The 12,577-nt window shown below is 48.3% G+C and overlaps 1 protein-coding gene across 1 annotated transcript; it reads left to right on the top strand.

Annotated features, from left to right (window-relative positions):
• Positions 1-1,473: 1,473 nt before the first annotated feature.
• On the top strand, positions 1,474-4,034 carry LOC119860190 (cytochrome b-c1 complex subunit 8). Its single transcript, XM_038413569.2, has 3 exons — positions 1,474-1,547; positions 2,939-3,107; positions 3,808-4,034. Exons 2-3 carry the CDS (start codon positions 2,954-2,956, stop codon positions 3,900-3,902), a joined length of 249 nt encoding a protein of 82 aa, XP_038269497.1. The 5' UTR covers positions 1,474-1,547; positions 2,939-2,953; the 3' UTR covers positions 3,903-4,034.
• Positions 4,035-12,577: the final 8,543 nt, after the last annotated feature.

Genomic DNA, 12,577 nt, shown 5'->3' on the forward strand with positions numbered 1-12,577 from the left:
TTGGGCAAATAAAAGATGATAGCAAGTCCTAATTGTGCAATGGTGTAGCTGCTAGGAGGAAGAATTCCAGCCTCATCCTTGCAACTGTTCAGGTTACAGCTTGAGGTAGGAAAGCTAAGCAACCTGAGATTTTACTAACTGGAATGAAAACTTACTTTATATATAACAAAAATTAACTATGAAATTATTCAGCCCTAACCTAAATTTTAACCACTAGAAAAATTGTATGCCACTATATCAGTGAATTCTATTTACTGACACCTCAGGACTACAGTGGATTATCAAAGAACTTTGCACACAATTTCAAATTGGTATGAGTTTTAACTGTAAGCTTCTAATCTCTGGCCAGCATGACCCTTCAGTAGTAGTACAATATACTGTTACGTAAGAGAGCCAAGTATAAAAATTAAGCTTGCTTATTTTCACTGCCCCGCTCATCAAACTGGTTCTTGCATTCTCATTGCCTGGGCCAGCAACAATCTTTCTGGATGAATCATGGGGTGTTGACAGGCTTCTTAGTGAAGATGATGCAGGGCCTTTGAGGGAGGAGGGAAGCGCTTGGAAGATGCTGAAGATGAAAGAAACCACACACTCCTCTAATTAAGGGAGAAATTCAGGAAACCCCCACAAAACAAGCAAAACTGGGCTGAAGAAACAAGACCTGTCTCAAATGCAAACTCAGGGTCTGGGGCTGTCAGGTTAATTAACCTATTGGCCATAGCAGCAGCTGCTACTCCTGCATGGATCGGTATGACCTATCTGGAGCAGGAGAGAGGCCTAGTACCTTGACCTCAGAGTGATGCTAAAGTTCCCAGCATGGTCATGCTACACACATCCCTGGATGCTCTCTACAAATAGCAAAAATAATTAATCCAGAACAATGGGGCGGGGGTGGGGGGGTTAGGCCTTGGTGGCAGAGTAACCTCAGGAGGGGGTTATTCCTTGGGGAGGGGACTAGTACCATAGAGATGGTGTGTGGAGTAGTTCCCAAGGGGGGAGGGCAGTGATGGGGGGCCAGAGGGACCCTGGAGACTCCCTAGGGATAGAGGAGGGGGACAGAGGCACCCTAGAGACCCTATGGGGTAGGGAAGGGAGGCAGAGGAGACCCCTTGAGGTAGTGGGGGGACAAGACTATGGGGACCCGCAGAGGGACCCTAGAGACCCCGCGAGGGTAGTGGGGGGGGGCAGAGGGACCCTAGAGACCCTGTGGGGTAGTGGGGGGGGGGCAGAGACCATGGCGACCCCACGGGAGTAGTGGGGGGGGGGCAGAGGGACCCAGGAGACCCCTGGGGGGAACGGAGGAACCGCGGGGGGTACTGGGCTAGGGCTCCCGGCCTCCCTCGCCCTCTCAGCCTGCAGGGGGCGAGGCCGCCCTTCCCGTCCTCTCCGCCCCTCGCTCGGGAGGCGGGGCCAGGCCGGGCGGCGAACCCGGAAGCGGAAGGGAGGCGCTGGTCCGGATGGCGAACCCGGAAGCGGAAGGGAGGCGCTGCGAGCCCGCAGAGACGTGACCTCCGGGCGTCCGAGCGAGCAGCTGCGAGCGGGCCTGGGTGAGAGGAGAGGGGCCGGGGCCGGGGCCGGGGCGAGTCATTCCTCCGCCGCCGGTGACCGCAGCGCGGCTCCCGGGCCCTGGAGGCCGTGTAGTACCGCGGCGGCGGCGGGTGTCGCCCTCGGGCTGAGGGGGGGCGGCGGCGGCGAGTCTCCCCCTAGGGCCGCGCCCGCGCCCGCGCCCGCGCCGTGACTCCCGACGCACCGTCTGGCTCCTCCCCGCCCCAACGCGGTTCGGGCCCGTCCCCCCCCAGCCGGACCTTGTTGTAAGCTCGGCGCCGGCCGGCCGGCCTGAGTCCCCGGTGGGCTTCTGGGGCGGAAGGCGAAGTAACCCCGCGTATCTTCCGCTCTGCGCGTCTCTCCTCTCAACGGCTCCCAGCCCCAGCCAGGCGGCTTGATTGAAATCAGCACATGGAAAGTCTCGAGTTGAGTCCTTGGTTTTAACCAGCGTTTCCATGTGTGCCTCGGACAGTTTGTAGAGAGAGGCGCATTCGCGTCCCTGGATGCGGGGAGGGAGAGCTCAGTGGTTGGAGCATTGGCCTGCTCAACCCAGGGTTGCGAGCTCAATCCTTGACGGGGCCATCCAGGGATCTGGGGCAAAAACTGGGGATTGGTCCTGCTTTGAGCAGGGGGTTGGACTAGATGACCTCCTGAGGTCCCTCCCAACCCTGAGTTTCTATTCTATGTCTAGGTAAATAACCACCCAAATGCATCCGATGAAGTGAGCTGTAGCTCACGAAAGCTTATGCTCTAATAAATTTGTTAGTCTCTAAGGTGCCACAAGTACTCCTTTTCTTTTTGCGAATACAGACTAACACGGCTGCTACTCTGACACCCAAACCTTGTCAGCTGAGCGAGAGCCTTTACCTTACATTTGCTACTCAGTGATGAGATACCGGATGATGTCTCCTGGGGTCGCAGGCTGGGTCCAAAGGCTTGTGATGACTTTGCCAGTCTCTTGCACTCAGTAATGCAGCCTCTAAGTCCCCCACAGGGTCAAGGCTTTAATACAGTATGTGACCCATGGCGCTGTATTTATAAAGCGTGATCCCAAAATGTAGAAACTGCACCCACTGATTCTTTATATAGAAAAGCATCCTGTAACTCAACATTTTTGATAGAGGCTCCTGAGTGCAGCATATTTTTTACTTAAACGTTTTAAGAGATTATAATAAGCTTAGGCCTTAACATATTTTGTATTAAATTCAGGTTTTGTTTTAAATGGGTTTATTTTTAAAAAGAAAAACTATTTCAAAGTTAGAAATCCAATCTTTTTATCATACAAATCATCAATTTGGATCCACCCTGAGGAATATTGTGTTTAAAATCACTCTATCTCCAGAAAAGCGGCAAAGAGTCTATCTCCATAGTAACTAGAACTTTGCTTTTGCAGAACAAGCAATTAAAAATGGGTGGCCATTTTGGAAACTTGGAAAGAGTGAGGCATGTGATCACTTATAGCTTGTCTCCATTCGAGCAGAGGGCATTCCCTAACTACTTCACCAAAGGAATTCCGAATGTATGGAGGCGATTTCGTTCACAGGTCTTCAGGGTAGCTCCTCGTAAGTCCTAATTCCTGTATTTGAGTGAATTATTTAAACTAGTGCCTCATGTACCATATGCATTGCATTCACTAACACCAGAATTAAATTAAAGATGCTGAATTGATGTCATTTCTTCATCTATATTTCAGATCTTTGGTATTTTTAAAAAGCTTATAAAATAACCTTCCCCTGCCCACAAGCATGGAATTTCATGTTAAAATTTTTATTAAAAGATCTTAAGCAAATTCAGGGAATAAAATTATCATCAAAACTACAAATGCATGAGTGAATTTGTAGAACGGGTATGCTACGGAAAGGGAGATGAAAGAAAATGTTCCAGATATGGGGCCAGCAGCTGTCATGGGTGGATTTAAGTCCAGAGGAATGGGCTGAGAGATTTCATGAGAGACTCTTCATACACCATAGAGCCATTCATAGTACACACGATTGTCTGCAAATCTAGGTATACATAATAGGATGATGGCAGAGTGCAAATACTCATCAGGATGATTTTTAGGTGCTTAACTCCTATCTATGTTGGTGAGGGCTTTAAACATCCAACAGAATCACCTTAAAACATGGTGATATCTACACAGTAACACTTCCAGACTCTCTCCCAGGACTGTAATCAGTACAGCATAATGCAAGAAATTTTCACATTGTAACTACTGTCATGTAACTTGTAGATATTCACTGCTTTGTTTGTTTTGTTTTTAAGCTTTTGTGGTGGCCTATGTTGTTTACACCTGGGGGAACCAAGAATTTGAGCGACTGAAAAGGAAGAACTCTGCTGACTTTGAAAATGATGAGTAATACAGCTAATATAGAGATCTCAGTGTATTAATGTCAGTGCCCCTTCCTTGTTTCTTAACTTGTTCACATACACACAAAAGGATATTTATTATAGCAGGCTGCGAAAGCTTGTTCAATAAATCTTAGTTCCTATCCTGCAGGGTTGTGTGGAATTCTTGTCTTTGACTCCTTTAGATCAGCCTGTTGGCCTTATCTCTCTCACTCGTTACAGCTGAGGCTCCCTGACAGATTTTAAATTCTGCAGAATCTTAAGTTTTCATTTTAAGAGTGTCTAGCCTTTATGGCCATTAAAGACATTCCAGACACACTGAGTGTAACTGATCCAGTGTTGTCTTCATGCAGACAACTTGAAACAATATCTCAAAAGTGAGCTCCGTCACACCCTCTATTTATCTATGTTTTGTATGCAACTTTAAGTGCATAATAGACAGTTTCACTGTTGATTTTAATGGGAGTGGAAGCCTTCTATATGTCTCCTTTATTTTCTAAAGGAGGAGCATGAAAAGAACTAAAGTCAGGGCTTGGCTACACTTGCAGATGTACAGCGCTGGGAGTTAAACCAGCCTTCGGAGACCGCAGCAGGGAAAACGCTGCCACGTGTTTACACTGTCAATGGCAAGCACACTGATGTGGCCACGTTAGCAGCTCTTGCAATGCCACAAAGAGCAGTGCATTGTGGTAGCTATCCCAGTGTGCAAGTGGCTGCAGCGTGGTTTTCAAATGGGGGGGGAGGCGGAGTGTGACAGGGAGTGTGTTGTGTGTATGTGGGGGGAGATACAGTGTGTGGGGGGAATGAGTGTGTGTCTGCATACTGTCTTGTAAGTTCAGACAGCAGCAGACACCCTCCCCCCCGCCCCTCACACACATTCACAACAGCAGCATTCTACAGTAATAGTTTGCTTTGTCCCAGAGCAGAAAAGGATGCCGCTGTCAGAAACGGAGCTTTGAAAGGGGATAGCCGCATGCTTGCAGCTGAGTTCAAAACAATGACAAGAGCGGCCACTTGACTTCAGGGGACTATGGGACGTTCCCGGAGGCGAATCACTGCACAGTAATGCAACACCTCGTCCACACTGATGCCTGGGCATTTCAGCCCATGCTTCTCGTGGAGCAAACGTGCTGCTGACAGCCATAAGAGACCTGTTGTGGCTCAAGGACAGTATATAGTCCTAAATCTGTAACTCTGTCAGTGAGCCATAATTAAAGCTGGAATTTGTCCCTATTGCAGAGATCCTCAAAAGTGTGGGGTGCAACCCCTTAGGAAGGTGTGGAGGACCATCCAGGGGCATGTGGCAGGGCCCCAGCCAGCCCCATAAGGGTGGGGAGGGCACATCACCTAGCTCTGCTCTGGTCCCAGCCCGAGCCTCAGCTGCTGGCTGTGGTTCCATTCCCAGCTGGGGGCAAGGCTGGGAATGGAGCCGCACCTGGCCGTGGGCCCAGCTGCAGCCCTGCCCCCAGCCTCAGTCCAGCCCTGGCCCCCTTATTCCTGTCAGCATTTTCCCCCCTCCCCCAAGCTGTGGCCCCACTCTTGGCTCCAGGAGGGCATGGACAGCTGTAAGGGGATGTGACCCTCAAAAGTTTGGGAACTGTTGCCCTATTGTGAAAATGATTACACAATAATGGTTTTATTTAGCTGGCTCTTGTATGAGCTGTCTAATTAATTGGCCACTGAGACTAATGAGGTAGGGGTGTTGCCAACACAGAACACAACTGCTTCTCAGTTCAGGGATGGTCCCAGCATAAATGTAAGGTAAATCTTCTTTATACCTGAGATATGTTTACACTAGGGTATATTTGTATAGTTTCCTGTCTGTAATGGCTGTTGTAGGACTATATTTATACCCAAGGTTTTTCCTTTTCCAGCTTGTCTCTAAAAAGTAATCAGAACATCTCTTTTCTTTTAGGGGCAGTGTCAAGACATGCTCTGCCACGTATGCTAAAAGGGCTTCACCTTTCTCATGCCAAACAGCTAAAGAACTTCAGCTAGTTCCAACTGTTTTTCCTCTGTGGCTTAGTTACCCTTTGCTTAAAGCTAGGATGAAAAGCAACCTTCTGCCCCACTTCTCCCCCATGTTGTTCCTCAGGCAGCTGCTGAGAATGTGCATGGAGTGTCCCCGATAGGGAGACAGTGAAATTATTTTCTCTGAATGCATATTGCCTTTGTGATAACTATCACTGTGCCCAGAGGGCTGGATCTTCAAGCAACAAGATGGTGGATATGGAAAGGGTTGGCTTTGCCTCTTTCTTACCCCATTGATAGGCACTGAAAGGAATCTTAAGTGAAACTTGTAGATTGCTTACCATTTCATTAACAGAGATGTAGGAACATGGGCTGCATTTAATATCTTAATAGCTATATTTTGCATAGTCTAACGCTAACTGAAGTGAAGAAGCTCATACTGCTTTGTCTGGAATGGATCAGCCCCATCTTAGATGTTTGCCAAGCACGTAGAAAATCCTGAAGATGAGGGAAACAGCCCTTCAGTGCTAAATCACCTTGTTGGCTCATCCTGTGCTGATGAAAAATGAGTTACCTTGTTTTTAGTTTGATTTTGGGTTTGAGTTATATTTTACTCCTGGGGGAATTCTGCATGCCTGCAGAAAATGTCTTCCCCTCTCCCCCCCGATTACTTCATGTCCCTGCAGCAAAGATGTGCAGAGGGCAAGACAGAGGGGTGAGCATGGGTGCAGTTTTTGGGGGGAATTCCCCCCCAAAGGCAAGGTATAGGGGGCACATGGGGTTATGTGCTGCTCCCCCCACCCCATTTCTGCAAGCGCAGAGTTGCCCAGCTGAAGGAGGCTACCTCTCAGCTCTGCTGACTCTGCAGCTAAATGCTGTCTTTTTCTAGTGCCAATTGCGCTCTCTTTCTGTGTGCTCGGAGTCTTCCTGTTTCTGTTCAACAGTGAATGCCTGCGGTGGGGCAGGATAAGGGTATGGGGGAGGCAAAGAAGCAGTGGGGAAGGAAGGGGGGTAGAAGAGGGCAGGGGGAGGAGAATGTGGAAATAAGGGGAGGGGAGAAGTGGCGGCCTAGCATGCAGCAGCAGCTGGGGCACCCGTTAAGCAAGCCCATCGAATCCTCACCCCCGACAAGCCCTACCCCACTCACACCCCATCAAGCCCCAGTGCCCAGACTACCCCTGCAGAGCCCCTCACACCCAGACCACCCGTGCCAAGCCCCATTTCCCCTCACCCAGACCACCTCTCGCTGAGCACCAACCACCTTCACCTGGATCCTCTGCAGTCCCATTGCCCCTGCATCCCCCAATGAGCCCCTGTGCATCCCCATCTCCCACACTCAGAAACCCCACACCTGGATCCCCCCCACACTAAGCCCCTCCACACTTGGATCCTGCTGGGCTTTACCTGCCCACCCACACCTGTTGCAGAGGGGCAGGGCCCCAGGGTGTTTTCTGGGCAGGCCCGGCCCTTGCACTGTGTTAGGGTCAGGTGCAGCCTCACTGCCAAATCCCCGTACTGGGGGAAGTGGGGGCTTCAGGGTGATCTCCCACCTCAGTGCAGCCAATGGCCTCTGCTCCCCCCTGCCATGCTGGAGCCACATTTATTTATTGACAAATAAAATTGGCAGAATTTTAATTTTTTCAGAGCAGAATTCCCTCAGGAGTAATATTTCAGTGGCATCAAAGCCTAAAACTAGTGTACTGAAATGGCTACAATATCCAAGCCACTATGGCAAATGGTGGTAGGTGATAGCTTTTGTATTAGTAAGAATGGTGGCAAAGCCCATCAAAGGCAGACTTAATAATACTAGATCGCAGTATAAAATCCTTTGCAAATTTTCAGCAACTTAAGAGATTGTGCTTTTTTTCCTCCCTCCCTCACCAAACTCATGTTTCAAAGCTTAAATGACAGGTTTAGCCTGCTACAAGTAAAACTAATGAAAAGTGTAAAACATCCTTTTTTTCAAACAACGCTCTACAGTGTGATTTTACTGAACTAGTAGAGTTTCTGTATCCAGTGCTGTAATGGATATCTTCCCTAGGGAATGACTATTTCTTCAAGCTGGAGAACACCAGCATTCTTTCTGCTGCAGGCCAAAAGCACTTTGCTATGGCATTTTCTTTTTGTTTTTTTACTTGCTTTGTCAAGCCTGAGACTAATTCAAGCTCTGAGAGCTGTTGAGCTAAAATGTGGGCAAATTGCTGCATTCTGCTGCAGTGCATCTCCACCCCACTCTTTGATTCACACAAACATCCTTCATCTCAAACTTAGTATCCATGTCCTTTATGGTAATCCTTATCTGGTAAAGGATTCCAGCTGAATGACAGCCCACACCCAATGTCCTTTCCGGTCAGGGCTGAGAAAGCTGCCATTACTCAAGTTTTACCTGTTCTGGAAAGAAAAAGACAACCGGTTGACTTCCACTGCTATAATATTCACCTTTCAGAAGAAATACAAGAGGGGACTTGCATAAGCAAGAAAATAGGGAGAGCGCTGCTTTCTAAACTGGAAGCTGCTGTTTCGCAAGAGGGGGTGGAAGCTATATTTATACAGCTCATCAGACTTTCAAAGTCCACTACTGACAAATTAACTGTCACACCTCACAACCCATCACCACCACAAGTCCCATTTAACAAATAGGAAAATTGGCACACAGAGGAGATTATGTGACTAGTGCCAGCTGAGATTCTAAAAGCCTTTCCAACTCCCTGCTTAAAGCACTGGATGACAATTGCTTCTTGTACTCATCTCTGCTTTGTAAGGGCTGCTAAGTAGGCAATATGGAGACTGGCTGCAGAATGGATTAGAGTTCCTCAGAATTACGATGAACAAGATGCAAAGGCAAAAAGGGCTCAGCTTCAGCACAAGCAATTGCTTCAGGCTCAGCTCTTCTGACCTGCTGTACTTTACCAACTGATCTCCATCTTAAACAGCAGGGCCAGAGACAGGGGTACAAAAGGTTTAATTCTTGATTGCCGTGAGCGGGTACAGAGGTAGCCAGAAGTGTAGGGGGGTGGGGGGGGGGCAGAAAATCTGTCTGATAAGGTTTCTATTGTGATCACCAGTCCAATTGGGCTACAAAATAAATGCAAGGGCTGTTCTTTGCATATTTAGGGGGCATCAGTCCTACAACTTGGCATTATAACTGAAATTCCTCCCTCTGGGCTGGTATCAGCAAGTATCTGCACATGAAGTTGTGGAAAATGACTGTACACCCTTCTTTGTCAAGGCTGTTTGATGGGGATCATTGAAAGCTTTCCACACTGGAGCTTTCTACATCAATTGTATTTTATCTGTAATGTGCCATTACACACTAGCTTCAAAGGAACTCAGCCTATGCGCAGCCACTATGCTCTCCAGAATCCTCAGTGTTCCTAAAATGAGCATAAGGGAATGGGCTAAAGATATTCATTCCTACACTAACTCTGTAATCTTTAAAACCCTTCTCTAGACTGATTCCCACTGAGATAGAACCATATGTGGAGTAGATTTGGGAGCCAGGTACAGAGTGCTGCACATGCATAGCACGATAGACGGGTAGGGCTGACAGTGATCTCAAAAGGTCAAGTCAAGCCCCCTGTGCGGAGACAGGACCTTCTTTGGCTAACCTGTTCTTAAAACCTTCCAATGACAGGGATTCCACAATCTCCCTTGGCCGCCTATTCGAGAGGCTAACTACCCTTATAGTTCAAAAGTTATTCCTAATATCTAACCTAAATCTCCCTTAGTGCTGAGTAAGCCAATTACTGCTTGTCCTACTTTCAGTGGACATAGAGAACTGTTGATCATAGTCCTTTAACATCCCTTAGCATATTTAGAAGACTATCCAACTAAACATGCCCAGGTTTTTTTAACCTTTCCTCAGAGGTCAAGTGTTCTAAACCTTTTATAGTTTGTGTTGCCTTCCTCTAGACCAGGGGTCCCAAACTCAATTTACCTTAGGGCCAGTGCCAATTCTCAAATCCTCCCAACGGGCCAATGTCACTCATGCTACCCAGAACCCACCCCCCAAAACTCCACTCCCACCTGCCTATGGCTCTGGGAGGGAGTTTGGGTGGAGGAGGTGGTCTGGGGTAGGGGTGCAGGCTCTCAGGAGTTTGGGTGCAAAAGGGGTGAGAGGTTGGGCTCTGGGAGCGGGTGCGGCCGGGGGTAGCAGGTGGGGCTAAGTGAGACCCTGCCTCAAAATTGCTGGAGCCCCACAGGCCACATTGGGGAGGCTCTCGGGCCACAGAGGGCCTGCGGGCCAGGACTTTGAGACCCCTGTTCTAGACTCTCTCCAATTTCACCACATCCTTCCTAAAGTGGGGGGCCCAGAATCAGTCACAGTACTCAACCTGAGGCCTTGCCGGTGCCAAGTCCAGCAGGACAATTACTTCCCATCTCTTACATAGGACATTCCTGTTAATACACCCCAGAATGATATAAACCTTTTTCACAACTGCATCACATTGACGACTCGTATTCCATTTGCGATCTACTGCAACACCCAAATCCTTTTCAGCAGTACTACACCTAGCCAATTATTCCCCTTTTGTAGTTGTGCATTTGACCTTTCCTTCCCAAGCATAGTACTTTGCATGTCTTTATTGACTTTCATCTTGTTGATTTCAGATCAATTTTCTAATTTGTAAAGGTCATTTTGAATTCTAATCCTGTCCTCCAAAGTGCTTGCAACCCCTCCCCCCTTGGTGTTATCCACACATTTTATACATATGCCCCACTTCACTATTCAAGTCACTAATAGTACTGGACCCAGCCCTGACCCCTGCAGGATCAACCAGGCCGAGGGCCACATCGGGGTATGGAAATTGTATGGGAGGTTATGAATGCTCACAAAATTGGGGGTTGGAGTGCAGGAGGGAGTGAGGACTTTGGGGTGGGGTCAGAAACCGAGGAATTCGGGGGTGGGAGGGGGCTCTGGGCTAGGGGGGTGAGGGCTCCTGCTGGGGGTACAGGCTCTGAGGTGCAGGAGGGTGGGACTGAGGGGTTCAGATGGGATCAGGGCTGAGGCAGGGGGTTGGGCTGCTGGAGGAGGTCATGGGTGCAGGCTCTGGACAGCGCTTACCTCAAGCAGCTCCCGGAAGCAGCGGCATATCCCTCCTCGGGCTCCTATGTGGAGGCACGGCCAGACAGCTCTGTGCGCTGCCCCGTCCACAGGCATTTCTCCTGAAGCTCCCATTGGCTGTGGTTGCCGGCCAATGGGAGCTACATGTGCAGCACTTGGGGCAGGGGCAGCATGCGGAGGCCCCCAGCAGACCCACGCATAGGAACCGGAGAGGGGACATGCTGCTGCTTTCAGGAGCCGCCCAGAGCCACGGCACACATGGAGCGGAGCAAGCCCTGGACCTTGTGCCCCAGCAGGAGCTTGAGGGCTGGATTAAAACATCTGAAGGGCCAGATACAGCCTCCAGGCCATAGTTTGCCCACCCCTGCACTAGATACACGGTCCCAGTTTTACAGCAAACCCTTGATAACTACTCCTGACTGTGGTCAACTATTTGCATACCCAACTTATAGTAATTTCATCTAGACCACGTTTCCCTAGTTTGCTTAAGAAAAGGTCATGTAGGGACTGAAGTAAATAGGATGATATTCAATAAGGAGGAATGCAAAGTACTCCACTTAGGAAAGAACAAGCAATCAGTTCTATACATGCAAAATGACTATCTAAGGAGTACTGCAGAAAGGGATCCGGGGCCATAGTGGATCACAACCTAAACGAGTCAACAGTGTAACACCATTGCAGGAAAAAAATAAAAACACAAAAACCATCATTCTAGGATGTATTAGCAGGAGTGCTGTAAGCAGAACACGAGAAGGAATTCTTCCGCTCTACTCCACACTTATTACGCTTCAGCCTGAGTATTGTGGCCAGTTCTGGGTGTCACATTTTAAGAAAGATGTGAACAAACTGGAGAAAGTCCAGAGAAGAGCAACAAAAATGATTAAAGGTTTAGAAAACATGACTTAAAAGGGAACATTGAAAAAAGTGGGTTTGGTGAGTCTGGAGTAGAGAAGACAGAGGAAATATGATAACTACATAGTTTTCAAATACATAAAAGCTTATTACAAGGAGGAGGGAGAAAAACAGTTCTCCTTAGCCTCTGAGGATAGAACAAGAAGCAATGAGCTTAAAGTGCAGCCAGGGTTAGGTTAGACATGAGGAAAAAGTTCCTGTCAGGATGGTTAAGCACTGGAATAAATTGGTCTAGAAAATAGTCCTGCCATAAGTGCAGGGGACTAAACTAGATAACCTCTCGAGGTCCCTTTCAGTCCTACAATTCTATGACTGTGTTAGAAGTCTTACTAAACTTAAGATTTTCACATCTACTACTTCCCTCCTATGCAGTAGGCCATGAAGGAGAGGAAAATAACAGTAGTCCAAGAACACAAAAGCAAACTCCTAGAGCTGTTTGCTTCTGAAGTGAAAGATTTTTTGGGCAGATGAGAGGAAATTTGCCTTTCATTTTCTTCTCTTGCCTGTTGCAGTCCCTTCTATCATCATCATCTGCCCCAGATAGCCCCCAATGGTAGGGTGGACTAGCAGCTTGTAGGAAGCTATCTCCCAGATGTTATACACAAGGGTGTGGATGGGAGAGCTGGCAGCAAAGAGAGTCACAGGAGGAAGACAGTATAGTCTTGCAAGTCAGGACTCATTCTAGAAAAGTCTTGACACCCCCTTTCTGCCAACACACCACCTTTTAATTGGCCTTGT

This window comes from Dermochelys coriacea, chromosome 8 (assembly GCF_009764565.3).
Source record: "Dermochelys coriacea isolate rDerCor1 chromosome 8, rDerCor1.pri.v4, whole genome shotgun sequence".
Lineage (NCBI taxonomy): Eukaryota > Metazoa > Chordata > Testudines > Dermochelyidae > Dermochelys > Dermochelys coriacea.